Here is a 24,342-nt window from a genome sequence, read left to right as displayed (position 1 = left end):
AACTCTTTAATATTTGCCTTGGATCCTTCCGAATATTTATTTTGCATCTCGCGCTTCGCTAGGCCGAAAAGTATCTCGATAGGATTAAAAAACGGGCAATACGCTGGCAGGAATATTGGCCAAACTCCAATGCATCTTAAATATTCTACTATAGTTTTCGAGCAATGTATTTTGGCCCCATCCATAATCCAGATACAGTGTTGACCGGGATACCGTTCAACTTTCCCTGATTCACTTACAAACCTTCGACAATTTTCAAAAAATGATTTGCGACAAAATGTTCCTTCGGTGCAGAATGTTTCCAAAATACCATGTTGACCCAAAAAACGCAATAGTGAAATCCTAGGTTTTCTTACGAATTCACCTCGAAACACTATTTTCTTTCCTCTAACCCCATATCCTCTAGATCGTAACATGATTTTGTTATCAAAAGCAACTTCATCCAAAAATAATAAATTTGAGTAATCCCATGGTATTAGGCTTAGCTCGTTAAAAAATCGCATTATCTCGCTTTGGCTGATTTGAAGCGCTCGTCTTTCCAAGCTTTTCCAAGTTAGTCCAGCACTATGGAGTATTTTCCAGATTGAAGATGGAGATATTTTCATACAAAATTCATTTTTAAACATCACCTTTGCTTCGTTTAAATATAGTGTAGGGTTTTGACGATATAGTCTAATAAGCCATTGTTTCTTCTCGGTAGTGAATTTGGTTGCATCACGTTCATATTGCTTCGGGGGAAAAAGTTTATCCTCTTCATACAATTTTATCCACGTCGAAATGGTGGTTATATGTTTATGATACATTATAGATATCTTCTTTTTAGAAAAACCAAGGAAGTAGTATGCATACAGAGCGTAATAAATGGTATTTTCGGATGCTTGCTGCTTTCTAATGGTTGCTAGAATGTCCGACATTTCACCTATGAAATTGAATAAGGCGTAGTTAGTTTTAAATATTTCTTTCAGATTTAAATATTTCAATTGAATTTCTCTTCAGTGAACAGTACGGATTTATGGTTACAACGAGTCACAGATGCCCCACATTGTTTGGAAGATTTGAAACATGTTCGAAAGTCTCCCCAAGAAGATGGGAGGCTGCAACTCGCTTCTACAATCAAAAAGCTGTCGCGAACTTCAGGCTTACAATATCCATTCCTTTTTCAAAGCATTACCTGACTTGTGAAGACTTCAAACAGACGCGTAACTATACACTGTTTAGATTATAAACATTTGTTTTAATTTGAAATTCCTCAACGTTTAATCAAAAACCTGCCTGCAGTTTACATATTTGCCTACTGAGATAAATTATGATTTGAAAAAAAACACAACACGAGTACCTATCAACCAACCTGTATACACATCTCAGGTGGCGATGGAAATCCCGTGCTAAGTGTTAGTAAAAGTTTTTTTTTGTAAACATTGAAACCATGACAATTTGTGACGTCAGTTGCATTTCCAAACAAACAACCAACAGCGAAAACTATAGAGAAAAAAATCATTGCCAACTGCTGTTTACGATTCTCGCCTAGGATACATAAACATGCTGGCAAGTGACGTACACAGTAAACGAAAATTACCGAGTTCGGTAATTTTTTTACCGAAATCCTAACATGTGTAAATCGTTAAACTGTTCGGTAATTTTTTCGGTAAAAAATAAACGAACATCGGTAAATCGACTCTTCATTTACCGATGTTCGTTAATTTTTTACCGAAAAAATGACCGAACAGTTTAACGATTTACACATGTTAGGATTTCGGTAAAAAAATTACCGAACTCGGTAATTTTCGTTTACTGTGTAGGCTTTGTTTACCTCTTTACTTCATGAATAACGAGTTCTGTATTAGTGTGCGTGTTTCTTCATCACCTTCTTTCCACCACATTGCCTATCAACATTCTGAAAGAATCAAGAATCTGCGGTAAAAAGGTGAACGAAATCTTAGTGAATAATAATTGACAGAACGAAAAATGTTCAACGAAGTCTAATTATTCGAGAAAATCACAATAGTTACAGAAACAAACGATTTGTGGCTATCTGCAACATAGAGATCTGACGACTAAAAAAAAGGTCACCACCTTCAAAAGTAAGCTTTCCAGACATTTTCAGACATTTTTGCCAAATCTTCCAGACTTTTTCGAAAAATAGTTGGCAACCCTGCTCATGGGGGGAGGTTTGAATGAATGTATATGTATCGTCTCCTGTATAGCTATGCGAGGCCTCAGAGCGTGTATTTTGAATGCCTCTGATGAGAAAATTGGTGAGGATTTCAATCACTGGTAAATGTGCTATTGACGTTTCGTTTTGTTTTGTTCGTCATACTTGTGATTTTGGTAATTTTTTCGATTTTTCGGAAACAAATGTCCAATTTTCTAAAAATATTTTCCAGAATCAGACAAGCCGTATTAAGAGCATTTACTGGGATTTTTATTCTGTGGATGATTCACGTCCAGTTCAAGAGCTTTTTCTGAATTTACATCGCTACACGAGAATTTTATATAATTTAAATATTTTTGGTTTTGTTTCGATTATAGTCGTTTTACCATCATTATGGCATTCGCGACTTTATATAATTTAAATAGATTATCTATTCATTTATGGGGATATCCAGCAAAAGTCAAAATTAAGTGAAGCTTCGAACAACGAAACTCACCTTCCTGAAAATTACTACGAAAAACATGTTAAAAGACAAGATAATCAGTTGATCACATATGCGCAGAGAAAATATCTAAATATATTTCAATTAGAGAATTGTTCCCCAACGATTGATTTTTTTTTTATTCCTCCATCGTAATATACTGTGATGGTATTTAAATGGAATAAGTCGACTGAAAATTCTATCAAGTATGAACTACGCGTCACCTCCAAATTAGTATTTACGCACATTGTCCACTACTTACTGAAAATTGCACTAAATCACTTTTTGGTGATGAGCATTACAACACCACTTCACTCTCGGAACTGACAACCGCTTTTATAATTATGCAATACATTTATGAACTGATGGATGCGATGCAATTGTGGTTGACTGTCGATAGATGGTACATAGAGCAGATCTTTTATAGCATAAAGTGATAAGTGATAATTCCTCAGGCAAACAAAAGACGTGTTGTTGTAAGTTCCAGATATGGGATTTGCCTATGCCCTTTTTCGTATAATTTCTTCTCATGTGTATAAGACATTTACACTCAGACGAAAAGGAAACGTTAAATTAATGTGGATGTTCACGTAAGCACTTATTACGTGAATTGTTGCTTGATTTACGAGGAGCACTAAGAACCTACACTGTAAATTTTTGCCTCGATTTGCAGCAAAAAAAAATTGCTGGAAACGTTCAGCAATCCAAATTTTTGCTGGAAACCAGCAATCGGTTTTCTAATTGCTGGATTTTTCAGCAATTCCCAGACAACCATTTGGTGGGTATTTCGAATTTGCAACGCAAATATACGTGCAAATATACGTGTAAACATATCGTATATAATGTAGCAAAACCAGTATATAGGTATCATTTTGGAGGCCATATAGGTACATTAGCAAACATATTCTTGATTTGGATTGTATTAAATTACGATTTGCACGACTTGTCATGCGCATCATTTACGACTACCCTGATTCTTTTTGGAATATACTATGACAATTTACATCATCATATAGATGATTGAGGTTGTAATATACGACATTTTTCGTAACAATATGGAAAGTTTGACGACTTATTTGGTCGTCTTTTGCGACTTGAGTGCAGGGATCTCATTTTCCGTCAGTTGAATTAAAAAAAAAAGATTATTTCAAAGAAATGCGTTTTTTGCTGTCAAATTCAAATTTCTTTTTAAACTAGCATAAAATAAACAATAAAATAAATTCAATTTTATATCCTACAATTCAATTTCAATGTTCAAGAAGTGATTGTAGTACCTTGACTTGATCCCCTGACCATACGATCGGCAGCTCATGATGGTTCCTCGACGCTATCTGGAATATATAAATTCAAGGGGATTTGCTTCAAAGGCATTAAACTAAAAGCAAATCGTATATTTCTATAACTAAAATCTTTTAAATCGTAGAACACGTCATCGATGATCTAAAAATAGACCAACATTTTGAAGCCTCCTTTAATACGATTCCAATCATCGATGTCCCATTATCATAAACGATTTTATTGAACTTATTTGTATTCTTTTACGATTGCCAACAAATACGTTTTACGAAAATCAGACATGCGAATTAATTTGCAAAGGTATACGATTGCATGCACATTGTTACGAATCAATGCATTTATATACGTTTTTAATTTCGAATTATTTTATGCATAGCACGACAAAATCTCTCAGTCACGGCTGATCACCGTATATCGGTCGTTTCACGGATTTTTTACGAATTGTCGTACACAAAGGTCGAGTTCATATGTACATAAATACGAGTCTCTCTTCTTGTCGTAAAAAAATCATGCAATGCATTTAAATACGATAAAGAATATGCATGGACCGCACATTGTAGGTGCAGATATACGAAAAAGAGTATAAATAACATTCTATACCATGTAATCTGTAAAATAAAATACGACTTCTGGTTGTCTGGGTTGGTTGTGTTCTTGTCATTTTTGCTGAAAAATCAGTAATCGGTTTTCAAATTTCTGGACTCATTCCATCCAAGTAGCTCGAGTAGTGCGGATGTCATTTTTTCACGACCGTCTCGAAGTGAATTTTTTCTATCGCAAATCGAAATTTGGCTGAATTTGCCACGAACGGTGGTTTTCCTGCAGTTTGCCACAGAGTGTGGTTTTTCCTGCTGGTACGGTTGCCAATTGCCGTACTCCGCCAACAAACAACCGGTGCGAGGGTGCAGTCGCCAATTTGGTCTGAAGCTGCGGATTGTTTTTCGCCATTGTCACCAACATCGCCAAGGCCATCATCATGATCATCAAAAGGGTGCTCTTTGTTCGCTCTGAACATACGGGTTTGCATACCGAGGAGGGCGTACCGAGGATTCTGGTTCTGATTGCCGTGATCGGGATACAGGGAGGACCCAGCAATTGATTGATCGTCGCCACCTTCAACCAACGAAGGACGACAACGTGGTAGAGCCGGTGCCGGAACTGAAGAAAAACACTCGCTTAAGTCTAAAAAAAATAACTGTGAGTTCTTTTTATTCTTTTTTATCTTTTTCTCTTCTATCTTTTTCCCTTTAGTTGATTTCAACAGTTGTAAGCTTTGCTTATATTTTCCACACGGAAGGCATTCGTGTCCCCGTTGGAAAATATGAGCGAAGGCGGGGGGCTTTACCCGTTAACTGTGGATGACGAAAGTTTCACCTACGAGGATGAGGAGTATTTGGAGGATTCGGCTGTTGCTGGTCCATCAAATGCTTCCCATGCTCTGATGGAGGATAATCTTGTATCACCCACAGTTAATAGTAGACCAACCCGGCTCCGAACCTACACAGATGGTTCAACTTTCAATGGGCCTTGGGTGGTTTTCATCCGGCCCAAAACCGGTGGAAAACGACTTAATGTGATTCAGATAACTAAAGATCTGGCGAGGTGGACCTCCGTGACCAGCATAACTAAGGTGCGACCAGACAAGTTGCGCGTTGTTGTGGCTGACCGGAAAGCTGCCAATGAAATTGTTGTCAGCAATTTCTTTAGGCTAGAGTACAACATTTTCATTCCGTCTCGAAACGTAGAGATCGAGGGCGTGATAACGGAAATGAGTCTGGAGGAAGACTACATTAAATCCAAGGGCGTTGGTAAGTTTAAAGGCCTTGATTCGGCTTCGGTCGAAATCTTGGATTGTCGTCAACTTAAAACTGCCAACGTCATAAATGGAGTTAAAGGGTATTCGCCTTCAGCCTAATTTCGTGTTACCTTTGCGGGAACCGCCCTCCCTCACTACGTCTTGATTGACGGAATGTTGAGGCTTCCTGTGCGACTCTTTGTGCCTCGCCCAATGAGTTGCAAAAGGTGCATCAAATTGGGCCATACCGAGTCCCATTGTTGCAATAAAGCACGGTGCTCTCGTTGCGGAGAGGATCATGAGGTAGGAGCGTGCTCAGCAATAGAGCAGAAATGTATCTATTGCGGGGGCTCTCCTCATGATATCTCTGTGTGCGAGGCATTTAAGAGTCGCTGGGATAAGGAGAGGCGTTCTTTGAAAGAACGATCCAATCGCTCTTACGCCGCTATTTTAAAGAGCGCTTCTCCCCCGATTCAGCCTCAGATAAGTAACATTTTCTCAGTGCTGCCAGTTGACAATAGAGATACTGACACGACTGATGAAGAACATCCTATTGTTTTTGTTGCGAACTCTCGAAAACGTTCTAAACCAGCTCCGAAGAACCGGCAAATTCCAAAAAAAATTCCTACATTTAGCTCTTCAACCGATGATGGACAAAAACCATCTACTTCGGGAAAAGAAAAATCAATTCCGCCAGGATTTCCCATTAATTTTGTTCCCCGAAATAAACCAAAAGCAGCGGAGACTTCGGAACCCCCAAAATCTAACACAGTTTCGGCTGAGCCATCAACTCAATCGGGAATTTTTAAGTTGAGCGAAATCTTAAATGGAATATTATCGTTCTTCAACGTATCTGAATCGATAAGAGGCATCGTTTCCGCGTTGCTTCCTGTAGTGAAGACATTTTTAAAGCAATTGACGCAAACTTGGCCCCTTCTTTCAGTGTTTATCTCTCTCGATGGCTACCCGCATAAATAAGAATTGTAACCAAACGATTTCTTAAATAGTCAAACGACGATTCGATGTGGCGTAAAAAAACGTTAAGCAAACGATAATAGAAACAATTAAAAACATAGCGTGAATCGTGAATTCTGAATTGATTGTATTTTGAATATGTTGTTAGGTTATGTAATTGTTAAAAACTGTTAAACCACTTATATGAAGGAACTGTTCATCAAACAGTTCAGATAACGTCTAAGAATCGCTCATGTAAACATATTCCGCTCTTCAAACTGTAATTAATAAAGTAATTCTTGAAGTACGCTGTTAAAGAGACATTTAAGGTTGAAGTCGTGAAACGATTTGTCGAAACGTTATCCAACGCTATGCGTACGTTATTCGGAAGCGTTCGTGAATACCAGAAATTTTCGGATTAAAAGAACCAATAATTTTGGACATTTATGATTTATTCATTTATTAGTCATCTAAATCCATACCTTAAAAATTTGATTTTTTATAAAATTTAATCCTCCATCCAGTTCGAAACACTCTTACGGCTACTCCGAATGATGTGGAAACAGCTGGCATCCATAACCTGGAAAAAGCAAGAAAATAAAATAAGTTCTCAATATTCTGTACCTTTTCTCTTTTCTGTTCTGTTAACTGCGGCCAGGTATTGTTAATTTTTTTTTTAAACTCAATTCACCTACCTGTTACAAACAGCAATCGATGTTCCTACGGCAGCCTTGGTGGTGAACTTTTCCCGGGATCACCGCTGCCCTTGCCAGAAGTTTCGATGCTTTTGAGAGCCTCCTGGCCCCGTAGCTGATGTGTTGAGCTGCTCAAATGCTGGAAGGTGGAAACTGGTATTCCTTTTTAACCATCGGAATGACGAACTTCGTATTCTTCCGATCCATTTTTGTCGCAGGATTCTCGGCGAGATGCAAAAAAAAAACAATACGCAACGAAAGAAAAACAACCCGCGAACGACATCAAACAGTCAGTGGTGTCAAATATGAGGATGTTTCAAAATTGATTTTTTTATTTCTTTGTGTTAAATAAAAATGTTAATACGGTTTTAGAAAAAATCATTTCTTATATTAAAAACTATAACTTATTTACCAAAAATGTCAAACAGTCAATAGGAAATAACAAATAAATTCAAATCATTATTTATATTTCTAATGAATTATTGATTATGAAATATAGAACTATAGTAAAATGTTTATAGATTACATAAACAAATAGACCATTTGATTTCTTCCCCAGTAATTCGTTAATACTTAGTAAAACTGCGGCAAAATTTCAAGAGGTTCAAGTTTTCAGAATTTAATAGTGCTGTATTGATGTATTAATAAGTAGTTTTGCAGACAAATGCTCAGTTTTGCACGTTATTACTCGAATGGAATTACACTGACACTAAATTCAAAATTACATTCACAACACGTTGCCTCTTGTTTTAAATCTCTTCAGTAAAATGATAAAAATTGACTAAATAAAAAGTTAGTAATACAAAATTGTCAAATACTTGCTAATATTAAAATTTGGCACCTCTGACCTGCTTTTCCTTTTTGACGTGAAGTTTGACATAACACGCAGAAAAAAGATGGGGACCCAAGCAACCAAAAGTCGCGTTTTTACTTAACTCCGAACTCCGAAGTTCACATTTGGCTGAAAAAATGTATTACGGGAACTTCAGGTGACTCTTGTCGCGTAAAAGTTACTCAGGAATTTCCATCGCCCTTTGAAAGGTTAAACTATCGATAACGGAACTTCTAAGCGCTTTTAATGGAACTTCTTTCAAGAAGGTCGATAACGTTCGCGTAACATTCCAAAACGCACCATTAAGATACTTGAAGGTGTTTTAAAGAACCTATACGGGAAATCTAAGCGACATGTCAAAAATGTTTTTCAAGAAGGTCGATAACGTTTGCGTAACATTCTAAAGCGCACCATTAAGATACTTGAAGGTGTTTTAAAGAACCTATATGGGAATTCTAAGCGACATGTCAAAAATGTTTGTCCAAGATTTTTTCGAATTTTTCTTATAAATGTTAAATAAGATATTCGAATAAATTTTTGCTGATGCGAATTTTTGTTATGATTCATATTGTGTACTGAAAGTCCTTTGAACGAAATAAGGTACCTTCTATTGACCAACCCACTCAATCATCTCAAATGACATTAAGTTTAAATACTAATCATTACAGTGGCAATTAGCTATTGCTGGATTGGTTGAGAGGCTGGTGAGTTTCATTGCAACCTAGAGAGCAGTGGTTCAATTCTCTAGGCATGTAAGCAGCTTTTGTAATCAAAACAATATAATTAAAATCAATGAGATAGACCATGATAGACCGGCAACATAGCAATTTGACATGTGGTTGTCAGAGCAATCTGTCAATTGGATCTTTTTTTCGGCGCGTAGAAGTTTCTTGACATTCTCTTAGAAGCTGAATAGCGTTCTCTACAGCCACCTAAACGAACTTGAAAGTAGCTTTAAGAACTTAAATTTTGGGCTGATTAGCATTCTCTTCAGACACAAACGAGAGCTGATTAAGCTTCTATGGAACCTTTTTAAGGGAATTCTGGTTGCTTGGGGAGTCAGTTCAACAAAACGTTTTGTTATTTTATTTTGTCCTTTCAATGCATATTTTTTCAGCTTTTTCAATGAAAAAATCGATGGAAAATAATTACAAAATTTTATTATTTATACACACTCATTATTTATTACTTGAAATCAAAATTTAGTTCGTTTTTAATCGAAAACCTGGTTATTTTCAATAAGTGTGTAGTTTGCAAACGATAGGTTGAAATATGGGAAAAAAAGAAAAAAAAAATCTAACAAAAAACGAATATCCATGGCAAAAACAGCAGCAGTAGAAGCAGCAGTAGAAACCGGCTGGAATAATTTGGAAGGTAAGTATTTCTACCCTTGGAAATCTCTACCTTCTACTTATCAGCGTTTATTTTATTTCATTTCAGAACATGGCAGATCTTGAGGCCTTTCATTGGTTCAGGAAACCATCGACTGCTGCTGACTTCCGTTATACACCCAGTGCCATCCTTGGAAGCCGATGGAGATGATCCGGGTTTGGTAATCATGCCATTATCAACAGCAACACCGTTTGGGAGGATTTGGAAGAGGTACCGCTGCAACTGTTGCCTGAAGCTGGGAAAAAAAGATGACTCGATTCTGCAGATCGATATTGATCCCGGTGTGACGGAAACTTTCTCAGCAGGAAAAAAATGGAAGCAGAATTCCAGGTAAATGGTTTGTAGTTTTGGTAATTCGTGTTCTCATTAAAAAAAAAACGATTTTCTTTGCGCCCCCAGGTTTGTCATGTGGAACTGGCAACGCTTACACTACTCCCGCCTTTTATGTGTATGGACACCCTGTGTTTGTCGTTCGGGCGCACCTTCTGTGCGTACGGTTACCGATTGCATCTGCAATGTTCTTTTGTCTTTCGACACGATACCACGCGTCTTTAATCGCTGTTAATAAAAGTCTAAGGCCGATGACATAGTGAGTGCGATGCGATGCGAATTGGCGGAAAATTTACGGACGCAGCCTACGCGAACTCGAGCGGCGGAACAAATTGACATCTGCTTCGCCGCGTTGAGTATGTCAGGTTTAAGCGATTCACATACATTTTCATCAAATGTGGTTCACCGCATTGAACCGCATTCACCGCATCGCATTGCATCGTATTCACTATGTCATCGGCCTAAGTTAAAGTTATTCGCGAGTGTTTGATTCCATTTATTTGATCCGATATTCCACGCCTATATTCCACTGTGTTGCCTGAATTGCCATCAGGTTATGGGCCCAGGCAAATAGGATCAATAAATGAAGAACGTTTCCAGCCAAGCGTGCTGAAGAAATTTTTTTCGTATTCCGCCATTTTGCGAAGTTGTGATTCCGCGAAAACTTAGCGACAAATTGCGTGATGATGGGTGATTCGAAAATCACTATTCCAAAGTTGAGTGGTGCCAATTGGCAATCTTGGAAAGTGCGGGTTGAGGCGCTTCTCACCCGAGATGATTTGTGGGATGTTGTGAATAACCCTTTGCCAGAAGAAAGAAATCGAGATAATGTGTGGAGGGCTGACGACCGCCGGGCAAAAGCAACTTTGGTGTTGTTGCTAGAGGACAATCAGCTGTCTCTTGTGAAGAACTGTGCTTACGCTCATGATGTTTTTTGTGCTCTCAAGTCGTATCACGAAAAATCAACGCGTTCCGTGCGGGTCTCGCTCCTCAAGAAGCTCTGTTCGGCCAACCTTTCGGAGGGTGGTGATGTCGAAAAACACCTCCAAGAAATGGACGAAGTTTTCGATCGGTTGGACGCAGTGGACACAAAGTTAGACAAAGATGTGAAAATTTGTATGCTTCTTCGAAGCCTTCCCCCATCGTTCGACAGTTTAGTGTTGGCTCTTGATAGTCGGTCCGATGATGACTTGTCGCTAGACGTAGTGAAATCGAAAGTGGTTGATGAATATCAACGACGTCTAGAGCGAGATGGTGCTACCGGAAAGGGGGAGAAGGCTATGCGATCTAGTGAAAATAAGTTTGGCAAAGGTGTTTTGAAGTGCTACTATTGCAAGAAAGCCGGGCATCTAGAGCGTAATTGCCGGCTAAAGCAATCACAAGTGCGAGAAGAAAACTCACCGAGATCCGGTGGCAGTGGAAGTGGCAGTGCAAAGGCCAAAGCTGCTGACACAGATATAAATGGTTTAGCATTCACAATGGGTTCTGAGCGGAAAGGAACGTGGCTAATTGACAGCGGTGCGAGTGCGCATATGACGCACGATCGTTCGTTCTTTTCGTCGCTCAATGAATGCGCCAGTGGGTGGATTACGGTGGCGGATGGGAAGAAAACCCAAATATTGGGTGTGGGTACTGGAGTGCTATACGGGATTGACGGTGAAGAAAAAGTGGTTAAAATTGATGTGAAAGAAGTGAAATACGTGCCAGGACTTGCAACAAACTTGATTTCGGTTGCGTGTTTGGCACAGAAAGGACTAAAAGTGAAGTTTGATGAAAAGTGTTGTAGAATCGAAGATTCGAAGAAAACCGCCGTTGCGACAGGAGTTCGCTGCGGTGGTTTGTACCATCTGAGGATAGGAGAGTCGTCGATGCAGGCATCCAGCGATCATCATTTGGAAAATTGCCAACACCAGTGGCACAGGCGCCTCGGCCATCGTGATTGGGCTGCGGTCGAGCGCATCAACAAGGAGCGTCTTGCAACAGGATTGAAAGTTGTTGACTGCGGTATGAAGCTGGTGTGCGAATGCTGTCTGGAGGGCAAGTCTGCACGATTGCCGTTTCCTCCCGTGCAGGAACGAAAGTCGACTCAGGTACTTGACATAGTCCATACCGATCTGTGTGGGCCTATGAACAACACTACACCCAGCGGTAACAGGTATGTAATGAATATTGTTGATGATTATAGCCGTTTTACGGTAACATACCTATTGAAAAATAAATCCGAAGCGGCAGATAATATTAAAGATTATGTGAGATGGACAAGAAACCTCTTTGGGCGCAACGTGCGCGTTGTGCGTTCTGATGGAGGGGGAGAGTTTGACAACCGAGATTTACGAAATTTTTACAAGCTCGAAGGTATAAAGCCACAATACACGACCCCTTACTCCCCCCAGCAGAACGGCGTCGCCGAACGCAAAAATCGATCCCTCACAGAGATGGCCACTTGTATGTTAATCGACGCAAAGCTTCCGAAAATCTATTGGGGTGAAGCTATATTAACGGCCACGTATCTGCAGAACCGCTTACCGTCTCGAGCCATTCAGAAGACACCCTATGAAATATGGTGGGGTAGGAAACCCGAACTTGGGCATCTCCGGGTATTTGGCAGCGAAGCTTTCGTGCATATTCCGGATGCCAAGCGCAGCAAGCTCGACAGTAAAGCTGTTAAATTAAGATTTGTCGGATATAGTATGGAAAACAAGGGCTACCGATTTTTAAATCCCGAGACGAAAATCGTTGTCGTGAGCCGAGACGCCCGTTTCGTAGAGCTTGGAAATGGGACAAGTGGGGTTGAGTTTATGTTTTCGAAACCGAAAACTGCTGAGAAGGAACCAGTGAAAGAAGAATTTGAAATTCCAGTAGAGAAGCCCGTTCAAATTCAAACCGAACATGACAATTGTAGCGAATATGAAGATGCCAATTCCGACGAAGCTGACGAGCCAGATCAAACTATTAGAAGATCGTCACGGCGGAATATCGGTGAAGCCCCGAAGTACCTGGAGGATTATGATCTCGACGCAGCCGGTATTGCCGCATTCGCACACGAAGAGCCTGCCAACTTTAAAGAAGCCGTCGAGTTGAAGCAATGGAGAGACGCAATGGAAGACGAATTGGCGTCACACCATCGAAACGAAACGTGGGAGGTGGTCCCTTTGCCCCACGGAAGAAAAGTCGTCGGTTCCAGATGGGTGTATAAAGTGAAACGTGATGAGAATAACAAAATAGTGAAATTTAAAGCTCGAGTGGTCGCTCAGGGCTATAGCCAACGTTTTGGCGAAGATTTTAGTGAAGTGTTTGCTCCCGTCGCTAGGCATGCGACATTACGTTTGTTGTTCACCATCGCCTCCAACCAGCAGCTGAAGATGCGCCAGCTTGACGTGAAAACTGCGTATCTCAACGGAAGTCTCGACGAAGAAGTTTTTATGCGTCCACCCCCGGGATACACAAAAGACGGACAAGAGCAAATGGTTTGTCGTCTTAAGAAGAGTATCTACGGACTTCGTCAGTCAGCACGCTGCTGGAACAAGCGACTAGATGAAGTGCTATTGGGTTACGGGTTCAAGACATCTGCTGCGGACCAGTGCTTATACGTGAAGATAACGGGAAGTACGAAGATGTTCCTGTTAGTGTATGTTGATGATCTCCTGATAGCCGCTACGAGTGAGAGTGACATCGACAGCTGTTTCGCTTACCTGAGCAAGAAGTTCGAGATTACGAGTCTTGGTCAACCTCGACACTTTTTGGGAATGGAGGTCGCCTTCGAGAAGGGTGTGTATAAAGTGAGACTTCGTAACCATATTGACGGTTTACTGGACCGAAACGGAATGATAGAAGCGAAAACAGCGAAGTCACCGATGGATCCTGGTTACCCAAAGAGAGAAGACTGCGGTAAAGTTCTCGACCCGACTGAATACCGAAGCTTGGTCGGAGGTCTTTTGTATCTGGCAGTATTGGCCCGCCCAGATATCGCCGCCTGTACTGCAATTCTCGGGCGAAAGTTCAGTGAACCTCGTGACGCCGATTTGACCGCAGCTAAACAAGTGCTCCGCTTCCTGAAAGGAACCAAGGATCTGTATTTGAAACTGGGAGAAATGCCTGACGCACTGTTATCCGGGTATTCAGACGCCGATTGAGCCGGCGACCCAGAGAGCCGTCGTTCGATAACAGGTTTTATATTCTCGTACGGTGGTGGCACCATAGCTTGGGCAAGTCGCCGCCAATCCAGCGTTACGTTGTCGTCAATGGAAGCGGAATATGTGGCGTTGAGCGAAGCTTCGCAAGAGGCTGTATGGCTCCGCCAGTTACTGGGTGACATCGGAGAGCGTCAGAAAACCCCAACAGTCATCAAGGAGGATAACCAGGGCTGTTTGGCGTTTGTAAAGTCAGAGAGATCCAGCCGACGCTCAAAGCACATCGACACCCGGGAGCGTTTCGTGCAGGAGTTGTGCGTCAAGAAGGAGATAGCATTGGAATACTGCCCAACCGATCTAATGCTAGCGGACGTGTTTACGAAGCCCCTTGGTCCGCAGAAGCACAACCAGTTTCAGGAGATGCTCGGCCTGAAATAGTAGCTGTATCGCCTTGAGGGGGAGTGTGGAACTGGCAACGCTTACACTACTCCCGCCTTTTATGTGTATGGACACCCTGTGTTTGTCGTTCGGGCGCACCTTCTGTGCGTACCGTTACCGATTGCATCTGCAATGTTCTTTTGTCTTTCGACACGATACCACGCGTCTTTAATCGCTGTTAATAAAAGTCTAAGTTAAAGTTATTCGCGAGTGTTTGATTCCATTTATTTGATCCGATATTCCACGCCTATATTCCACTGTGTTGCCTGAATTGCCATCATGTCATTGCCGCCAAAAACCTCATCGGCAGAAAAAAAAGGCGGAAGCATATCGTTGTTGGCCGAACCAGTTCCTGCTTCCGGCTAAAGGAGATGCACTGGACAACACCAGTAAGGAGCTCACAGACTAGCCATTCTACGGCACCGAACGGTATGTTGGCTGGGTATATGGTTATTATACGAAATTAATATATCCATCGGCCAGCAGTTATCAAGGTAAGTGTCGAAGTTTTCAAATAGTCAGAAAACTGCCCAAACCCGTCCGTTAGAACAAAGTTTCTACTGAACTATTCCAACATTTTTTTTTTCCATTTTTCAGATGCTACGACCCGAGAGCCAACGAAAGATTCCGGTAGTACGTCCCGGACGCACTGTTGCTGTAGATATCTGAGGGCCGCAAGCTGGCTGAAAGAGGCAACAAATCAAAGCTGTGGTCATTGCCGGCATGTTGATTTACAAAATAAATAAATATAAATTATATTAGTAAAACCAGTTTGTAAAATCCGATAATTCCATCAATAAACATAAATTTGAAAGCATGTTATTTCAATTGGAAAACTGAATTTCTTTAAACCTTAAGATTGCTGTTATTATGATCCACATTTTGTATATACTTTTGAATCATGGCATTTTTATGTGTTTTACCCAAAAAAATTTTTATTTTGATAAGAATCATGAATCATTTTCAAAAAGGATGTATTTTATTTTAAATCAAACGATAAGTTTAATTAAAATCGATATTTTTAGTCAGTGTGACCAGAAATATATTTGTGCTTTTTCCAAACCAAACCAAAAATTTTATTATTTTCGATCGAAATCTTATTGTTTCTAAAATAAATTTTTCTGCGTGAAGGATGAACGCTGCAGGTAACGGTTGCTGATCATTTTGACGATTAGTGATAAAATTGAAGTATACCGCGGTATATCGTCCAAACCATTGGTACACCTTTTCAGATAACATCACTTTTTCCCATGAACGTTCTTGTTTCGTTCTTATCATTATCGAAGTAAAGTTCAACAAAATAGCAACATTTATATTAATCGCAGCGCACTAAATTGGACTGCGCACTCATGACTGCGATATTTGTGCGACCTGTCAAATCAATGTAAATTCTGTCGGGGTTCTACATGCTTATCGCTTTTCAGTCAACCTTTGTACGGATAACTGCGACTTCAAAACATTGCACGAAATTCAATTTTCAATGAAAGGGATAATAGAGACGATCACTTTTTCTGGAGCAGTAGATGTATTGTTCAGACTGTTTGAGATACAGTTTTTGAGTATGCGGGTTATGTAACTGTTTAAAACTGTTAAAGCCGTTGTATGGGAGGACTGTTCTACAAACAGTTTGGTAAAAGTTCAAAAATTGTTTGAGAAAACGTTTTCTGAGGATGAAACTGTCATTGTTACAGTTTTATTCTAGGAACTCCGCATACTAAAAAACTATATCTCAAACGGTCTATACGATTCCTCAACTGCTTCAGAAAAAGTGATTCTCTCTGTAAACGTAGCTCTTCTATTAAACTTTACTTCGATGACAAATTTAAACGATAAAAACGAAACATGAACCTTCATGTGAAAAAGTGATGGTATCTGGAAAGGTGATACAATAGTAAGAACGATTCCCTTCAATTTTTCTGTAATCGTAAAAATGATCTCGAACCGTTAACCATACCGTCCATAACTTATGTCAAAAATAAGCGAAACGCCGGTCAGAGATGCCAGATAGTTTTACAAAAAATCAGTACGAACTTATAAACAAATCTCTTATATAATTTTGATATTCTGATACGACTCTGTAGCGTTTCAAAAACAATAATGGAACTTGAAGGTATGCTCATACATCATACTAAAAGAAGTTCATTATCGCTTTTCGCGATGTTTTTAATAACGTTCTAGTTGGAAATAGAGCTTGGAGTACCGATGGTGTTTCTGGTTTTCATTGATGATTTTATCATCAGCATTAGTTTTTTTTTTGAAAGATTTTCATATTAACTATGATTGTCTACTAATAATACTAATACTAATGAAACTGATGATTACCACATACTAATCTAAATTTATAGTAGATATATATGCAAAAAAAATCATATAAACATAAAATTTGCTTTTACATGGTGTATGGCAATCTCGAACAGAAACATTGATTTAAATTAAACGGAATTCCTCATTTCAATCAATAAGTCATTAATATCCTTCCCATAATCATCCAGATTATCTAAAATATTTAACTAAAAATATCGCATCTCAATATCTATAAACATATTGATAAAACATTCAACCTGGCACCACTGACGCAATCGTTTCATTTTTGTTTTGATACGCCGGGAGAGTCATTGTCGTTGCCTAATCTAACTCCTTTGCTGGGCAACCAAAATCTCCGGCAAACCCTTCGCTGACCGCGTGCCAGTTGGCATAGCTTTAACCGATTTCGGACTCTCGAAGCAACCCCTGGACGGATCCAAAACGTACAGCTTCTGCGGCACCGTCGAGTACATGGCCCCCAAGGTCGTCAACCGAAAGGGTCACACCTTCGCCGCAGACTGGTGGTCCTTTGGGGTTCTAATGGTAAATATTCTTTGAAAAGCGTTGAATTCGTAAAATCGGTACAATATGAAAATCGTTCATTTCAGTTTGAGATGCTGACGGGCAACCTTCCCTTCCACGGTAGCAATCGTAACGATACGATGAACCAGATCCTGAAAACCAAACTTGGGATGCCAGAAAATCTGAGCCCGGAGGCTCAGAGTTTGTTGCGGGCCCTGTTCAAACGCAATCCCCAGAAACGGTTGGGAGTTGGCCCAAACGGGACGCGTTCGAGCGGAAGGAGGTGCGACCCCCTTTCATTCCGGCCGTTTCCCGCGACAATGCGTTTTACTTTGACACGGAGTACACCAACAAATCGCCCAAGTATATGTTAGCTTGTGAGTTGAAGTAGAGAGCTGGGACTAATCGAGGGGTTTGGTGTTTTTCTTGCAGAGAATCAGATGGGTCCCAGGGCACCGTTTACGAACGAAATTCCTGGCGTCAAACCGGTCACCTTTGCCGATGAGTACGCAATGATGCAGGAGCTGGGCGGGGAACGTTCTCCGTTTGTCGGTTGTGTGAGAATCGTACCACCAAGAAGCATTACGCCGTTAAGGTTGGTTGTTTGGTCGTCGAACTACGTTTTGAGAAGTAAAATGTTTTTTTTTTGTTCTTGTTTTTAGATAATCGACAAATACGGTCACGATTGTCGAGAGGAAGTGGAAATTCTACTGAGATACGGCAATCATCCGAACATCGTGTCTCTGTTCAGTGTCCACGAGGACCCCACTTATGTGTACCTGGTAATGGAGTTGAGGGAGGGGAGCTGCTGGATCGAATCTTGTCTGTTCAATATATGTCGGAGGTTGAGGCCAGTGCAGTCCTTAAAACGGTCGTATCGGCCGTTGCTAAATAAAATGATAAAATCAGAAAAGATCCGCCATTCTTATCCGAAAATCTCCCATAAACATTTAAAAAATTACGTCTGTGTTTGTGCTCTTTTGACGAACGATCCCTTAAACGGTTTGAATAACGTTGGAACAAAGTAAAGTCAAATCGTTAGAGAACTATTTACGTAAATGTTCAGGCATGGGAGCTCCTCCAAATAACTATAACGATTACAATCCGATGATCAAAATACATTTTCCACAAACGGTTTTCAACCTTAACTGGACTGCATGTAGAACAGTTCTGCCATACAAGAGTTTTAACAGTTTTTAACAATTACATAACCTAACGACATATTAGAAATACTGTGAATATGGAATTCACGATTCAACTAATGTATTTCACTACTCGAGTAATCGTTTGCTAAAGGTTTTTTTACGCTTCATGAAATCGTCGTTTAACTATTTAAGAAATCGTTTGGTTACAATCTTCATCTATGCGGGACCTCGTAGCTTAACTTTTTAGGTAAAAGTTTTTTAACGATTCTACATTACGTGTTTTCAACGTCAAGCAAACGATATATGGAAACGTTTGTGAATGCAACACGCACACATACATAATATTTTGATAGTTCAATGGAAATTTCGGATTATTTTTTATTGAAATTCAAATTAACACTTCAAAATACTATAAATTTTATTTCATAATCACTTACATTTTATGAGAATTTTATTTCCTCTATAGGGACTGCTCGTGGTCGGTGCCACAAATAAATGAAATACTAAATTTGGCAAACAGACATTATATTGTGCAACTTTATTCAGGGTTGCGAACTTTCAAAGTTACCCATTTGCTCCCTTCCCATAAAGATAATGAAAAAAGCGACTTACATCAATTATTGCTGCATGCTGTTGTGCCCACGTTCGGGATTCCTCGCATGGCGCTCGCTTCCGACCCGATGCATGCTCAAATTGTCTTGGCTGTGGCGCTCGACGACGACGAAATTGATTCCTGCGGACCCAGGGGATCCCTGTCCTTCCTTGTCCGACCCAATGTCAAACCTCAGGGGCGCGGACCGGCTATTCCGCTGATCAACACCACTCTGACGCTGCGATTTGCTGTTCGACCGTCCGTCGAGGCAAACCTGCACGATATTGTTCCACACGCTGCACTCACACCGCGGATCGCGGTATCCTCCGGCTGACGCTTGACTCGCGCCACAGAATTTCCGGAAACACCTCCTCACGCTTGTCATCTGCTGACCAATCTTCGAACAGCGGTGGAAAACAGAAGCTCACCTCCCACTGCTCGGATAAATCCACGGGTGGATTCAAAATCCTGCTTCTGGTGATTGGCTTTCCGGTTCGACTACCGAAAAGACTCACAGACGGTAGTGTCGCGCCTATCCGGTTCTCCAAGCGAAGATGGTTCCTGAATGCGAATCGCATGCAAAATTGATCGCAACTCCAGCAGTAAATTAGCTGCGATTCGATGAAAGATATGATGCCCGCCAAGAAACGCTTCTGCTCCGGGCGATAAACAATAGTGCAATGCCACTCGACGACACCTAGCTGCAAACCACGTGACTGTAGGAATTCGCTCCTTGCCGGCTGGATTTTCCGGATGTTCCCGGAACAAACTGTTCCTGCTTGAATGGCCAGAACCGGAAGTGGTATCTGGATTAAATTTCGGAACCGATCGCCAACTGCTGAGCGATGTAAACCGAAAATGCAAAAGCGCAATTCCAGTAGGCGGCCCTGGATGTCACCGAATTAAATTGTTCCGGTGTGTTCGGCCTCACGGAATAGATCGCTGCAAGGGCCTTCTGCCGAGGTTCGCCTCACACCACGTGTATTCGGATCCGGAAGTGGTATCCGGATTAATGCTCGGATCCACTCGATGACTGCGATGGCTACGAAGACAGCGAATATAAAAGAAAAAAGGGGTCCTGTGGGGACAAAAATCTGGTCAGGCATAAACTCATTCTCCAATTCGAATGTCAGTACTCACAGTACACCTGACCCCTTTTTATGGCACTTCTTCGTTTGCCTGTTTTCTGGCCGCTTTGCGGTTCTGAACTGGGCTTATTAGCGAGCCTGCTGGTGGGTCAGAACTAAAATGACATTTTGTCAAAAGTCGGTCGTGTCGGTGGTAATTTGCTACGACTTACCTATCGACTCTTCGTCCCGTATGGACAGATCCGTTCCCTTGCGCTTTCCGGGTTGAAAACGACCGGATTGTATGGCGCTCAATTGGTGGCTTGGCGACTAAAACAGAAATATTTTCCCTCAGGGATTTGTTGGGTTGGAACTAGATTGGTTGTTCTCACCTGTTTCTTGCTTTGAGCCGTGATCCGTGCCAAGTCGTCTTCGGCCCTACCGGATTCTTGGATCGCTCAGTTCTCTGGTTGGCTGACGGCGAAGTACCACTGTGGCTTCGGCCGAGAAAAGATAATTTTCCAGGGGGCAGTGTTTTTTCACCAATGGCGCACTCTTACTTTTTCAGCACTTTCTGTGCCCTTTTCCGGAAGCGCAATGTCGCCAACTGCGGAATGAGGCTTCTTTCTAGGCCTTTCTAGCCAATTCTTGGCCGTACGAATGTTGACAGATGTCAAGCCCGAGTTTCTTCTATGTCTGGCAGATTCCTGGATGAATATTTTTCTGCAGTTGCGGTTTTCTACACCGTGTTTTACTCCAGTGTTTTGTTTTTTCTTTTGCAGTTTGTATTCACGCTTAATAATCTTTTATGGGGGAATGGGTTAATAATAAACTGTTTGCGAATATGCTCTTATCGTATCAATAATAATCAACAAAATAATCATATGTAACACCTCTCTTCCTAAAAGCCGAACCTGTTCAGCACTAACTGACCACAACGTTCCTGTCTGAAGAAATTTGAGCCGGGAATGTATGATGTGCTCCATAAAGAAATGCCGTTCAGAGATTCCGGAACAACCTCCGGCACGGTGCTCGAAGGGATCGGCAAGGGATGGTAGTTCAGCTGGAAGCACATCATTTCTCTTCAAAGGTGCCTTGGATGATTCATTATCTGACATTTTTCGTAGCTGTGGAAAAAGAAAAGATTAATGCTCAGTTACCAAATAGTATTAATTGCCCTCTCTTACCTTGAATGTATGGTCTGTTATGCTGCAATTCCACAAAGTTACGGAGAAAATCCAAAGTTTTGGAATAAAAAACCTCTCTGGATCGGAATAGGAAAATTTTTCATTATCTGTTCTTCTTCTTGAAGTTTTCTTTGTTCCTTGACACGCGTTTCGGTCAAAGGTGCCACTGGTGCCAGGTGTCTTGATTTTTCAGGATTTGTCCTGATTTTTGAGAGACCGTCCTAATTTTTCAATAACGCTTGAATTTTCCAGATTTTTGAAAAATAGTCTGTAAAATGTTCTGATTGTTATAAAAATGTCTAAATTATAGCTGAATTTATATTTAAATGATAACGACATCTAAAAAATCAATTATAAAATAGTTTAACCGATGATAATCTTTGACTCATATGATATCAGTGGTGTTTTGAGATGTAAACTGCAGGCCAACAAAGGTACATTTAGTCAGCTGAACAAAATTAAAAAAAAAACATAAAGAGATTTTGCAGGATTTCTAAAGAAAACTTGAAATTGGGATTCATTGGACCGTTTTGAACTTGAATGCTACTTGGTATTAATATTCTTAATTTAATGAAAATGATTTATAAAGATATTTTCATAAATGTATGCTGATTTTTTGCAATATCACCTGGCAGCTCTGATCCGCGTTTCGGCCAATTTTTGACGTAAGTCATGGGTAACGGTTCGAGATCATTTTTACATTATTGAAAAATTCAAGTAAATCGTTCATATCATTAATCCACCGAACCAGATACCATCACTTTTCCACATGAACGCCATGTTTCGTTCTTATCGTTGTCGATCTAAAGTTCAATATAACCCGCAGGCCCTTTTAAAACCTTGATCGAACGATTTCGCGCGTAGGGCTGCGTTCAATGCCATAAATTTGGATCTTTAACTCTAAACGTGCATCAGTCTAGTCAGCTGATTGCACCGATTGCACACATACATGAGCATAAAACACAAAACAACTTTGTACAACAGATGTTTGATCATTTCAACGACTTTTCATTCGTGAGTATTGGTGATCTAAGCAGGCCTGAAAAATTCACTTGGATTCCTACGGCCATTTTGTACGCAGCCTTTTAGAAAGCAGCTTCATGTTGGAGGTAATTTATAAGTTATTGCTGATAAAAAGTGATAAATAGTATTTAATATTCTTTAATCTCTATTTCAGCATCGAAAAAAGGTTTACGACAAACGCATGCAGGCGCAGGATCAGGCTCGAGAAGTGATGGTGGTGGAGACTTTGGCGAAGAATTTCTCTCTGTCCATCTGTTCCGGACGACTACGAGGAGCTAATAAGCGGCAACAGTTTCCTCTAGGATACGTTTCACCTCAAGCATCATGGAAAAAAACCGGAGATTATCGAACGGAAGCGACAAGGAGCTCGCAGCCATCAGTCACTCCTCGCAAGTTGTGTGTTGGGATTTTTTTTTTCATTGTGAATTGTGAATGAAAAGTAATAGAAATAAGAACTGTGAACTAATTGTGTAACAAAAAGATGATGAGTACAATAATTGAATAAAACGAAAGCTTTTCAAAAACAATTTTTTTTTTGAAAATTATTCAATGCAACTATATTGAAAGAGCACGCATACACTAACGCACTCACACATTAGCACGCCAAAATCACACCAATACAATCAAACTTCGACAAATGTCAGCAAGAGCTGTCATTCTGAACCGGGAAAACTGTTTCAAGTAGAATCGGTTGGGCCATTAAATACTTGAATTCAATGGGAGGAATGCTTGAAGAATGCTTGGAATCCAAGCATTCTTTCAAGCATTCCAAGCATTCATTTTGTTAAGCGGGAATCTACCCGCTTAACAAAATGAATGCTTGGAATGCTTGAAAGAATGCTTGGATTCCAAGCATTCTTCAAGCATTCCTCCCATTGAATTCAAGTATTTAATGGCCCAACCGATTCTACTTGAAACAGTTTTCCCGGTTCAGAATGACAGCTCTTGCTGACATTTGTCGAAGTTTGATTGTATTGGTGTGATTTTGGCGTGCTAATGTGTGAGTGCGTTAGTGTATGCGTGCTCTTTCAATATAGTTGCATTGAATAATTTTCAAAAAAAAAATTGTTTTTGAAAAGCTTTCGTTTTATTCAATTATTGTACTCATCATCTTTTTGTTACACAATTAGTTCACAGTTCTTATTTCTATTACTTTTCATTCACAATTCACAATGAAAAAAAAAATCCCAACACACAACTTGCGAGGAGTGACTGATGGCTGCGAGCTCCTTGTCGCTTCCGTTCGATAATCTCCGGTTTTTTTCCATGATGCTTGAGGTGAAACGTATCCTAGAGGAAACTGTTGCCGCTTATTAGCTCCTCGTAGTCGTCCGGAACAGATGGACAGAGAGAAATTCTTCGCCAAAGTCTCCACCACCATCACTTCTCGAGCCTGATCCTGCGCCTGCATGCGTTTGTCGTAAACCTTTTTTCGATGCTGAAATAGAGATTAAAGAATATTAAATACTATTTATCACTTTTTATCAGCAATAACTTATAAATTACCTCCAACATGAAGCTGCTTTCTAAAAGGCTGCGTACAAAATGGCCGTAGGAATCCAAGTGAATTTTTCAGGCCTGCTTAGATCACCAATACTCACGAATGAAAAGTCGTTGAAATGATCAAACATCTGTTGTACAAAGTTGTTTTGTGTTTTATGCTCATGTATGTGTGCAATCGGTGCAATCAGCTGACTAGACTGATGCACGTTTAGAGTTAAAGATCCAAATTTATGGCATTGAACGCAGCCCTACGCGCGAAATCGTTCGATCAAGGTTTTAAAAGGGCCTGCGGGTACGTTTACATAGACGATCACTTTTTCTGAAGCCGTTGATGTATCGTATATACTGTTTGAGATATAGTTTTTTAGTATGCGGGTTAGCTTTTCCTGCTCTGTTGTTAAGTTATTTTTTCATTATTATTTTTTAGTTAAATTTTGAACCATTTTTTGATTCTATCCATGGGTAAAATAAAACAAACGTGAACTCGTCACATAAAAATCAAAA

General features: G+C 40.3%; 2 protein-coding genes and 4 long non-coding RNA genes across 7 annotated transcripts in view; 3 read left to right on the top strand and 3 right to left on the bottom strand.

The window, feature by feature from the left end:
* The window catches only part of LOC129741465 (sodium/hydrogen exchanger 9B2), a 94,819-nt gene extending 91,774 nt beyond the window's left edge, over window positions 1–3,045 (bottom strand). Inside the window, exon 1 of one of the 2 annotated variants that reach the window (XM_055733202.1) lies at window positions 2,896–3,045. The gene's annotated coding sequence lies outside the window, so the exon portion shown is untranslated. Of the gene's footprint in view, window positions 1–2,879 lie in introns of both variants that reach the window. The other variant, XM_055733203.1, reaches the window with a different exon arrangement.
* A 6,333-nt stretch (window positions 3,046–9,378) lies between these two features.
* Window positions 9,379–10,209, top strand: LOC129741466 (uncharacterized). The gene is made up of 3 exons (XR_008736448.1): window positions 9,379–9,579; window positions 9,646–9,927; window positions 9,997–10,209. It is a non-coding gene; the product is annotated as an uncharacterized LOC129741466 (long non-coding RNA).
* A 6,680-nt stretch (window positions 10,210–16,889) lies between these two features.
* Window positions 16,890–18,126, top strand: LOC129749753 (ribosomal protein S6 kinase alpha-3-like). Its single transcript, XM_055744823.1, has 4 exons — window positions 16,890–17,342; window positions 17,408–17,684; window positions 17,754–17,916; window positions 17,984–18,126. The coding sequence occupies exons 1-4, from the start codon at window positions 17,271–17,273 to the stop codon at window positions 17,985–17,987; spliced, it is 516 nt and encodes a 171-aa protein (XP_055600798.1). The 5' UTR covers window positions 16,890–17,270; the 3' UTR covers window positions 17,988–18,126.
* Window positions 18,127–18,866: 740 nt separating this feature from the next.
* On the bottom strand, window positions 18,867–21,442 carry LOC129747730 (uncharacterized). Its single transcript, XR_008737563.1, has 4 exons — window positions 21,313–21,442; window positions 20,518–21,252; window positions 20,359–20,455; window positions 18,867–20,301 (listed from the first exon to the last, which is right to left on the bottom strand). It is a non-coding gene; the product is annotated as an uncharacterized LOC129747730 (long non-coding RNA).
* Window positions 21,443–22,163: 721 nt separating this feature from the next.
* On the top strand, window positions 22,164–22,862 carry LOC129741358 (uncharacterized). The gene is made up of 2 exons (XR_008736442.1): window positions 22,164–22,421; window positions 22,490–22,862. It is a non-coding gene; the product is annotated as an uncharacterized LOC129741358 (long non-coding RNA).
* Window positions 22,863–23,400: 538 nt separating this feature from the next.
* LOC129741695 (uncharacterized) lies at window positions 23,401–24,045 on the bottom strand. The gene is made up of 2 exons (XR_008736480.1): window positions 23,842–24,045; window positions 23,401–23,773 (listed from the first exon to the last, which is right to left on the bottom strand). It is a non-coding gene; the product is annotated as an uncharacterized LOC129741695 (long non-coding RNA).
* Window positions 24,046–24,342: the final 297 nt, after the last annotated feature.

This window comes from Uranotaenia lowii, chromosome 2 (genome assembly GCF_029784155.1).
Source record: "Uranotaenia lowii strain MFRU-FL chromosome 2, ASM2978415v1, whole genome shotgun sequence".
Lineage (NCBI taxonomy): Eukaryota > Metazoa > Arthropoda > Insecta > Diptera > Culicidae > Uranotaenia > Uranotaenia lowii.
The sequence above is the reverse complement of the archived record's forward strand: the minus strand, read 5'-3'. Positions and strand labels throughout refer to the sequence as shown.

Coding starts and splice junctions, on each gene's coding strand:
- LOC129749753 (XM_055744823.1), top strand. CDS start 17,271: ATGGCCCCCAAGGTCGTCAACCGAAAGGGTCACACCTTCGCCGCAGAC. Junction 17,343..17,407: donor GGTCCTTTGGGGTTCTAATG/GTAAATATTCTT, acceptor CGTTCATTTCAG/TTTGAGATGCTGACGGGCAA. Junction 17,685..17,753: donor TACACCAACAAATCGCCCAA/GTATATGTTAGC, acceptor TTTTTCTTGCAG/AGAATCAGATGGGTCCCAGG.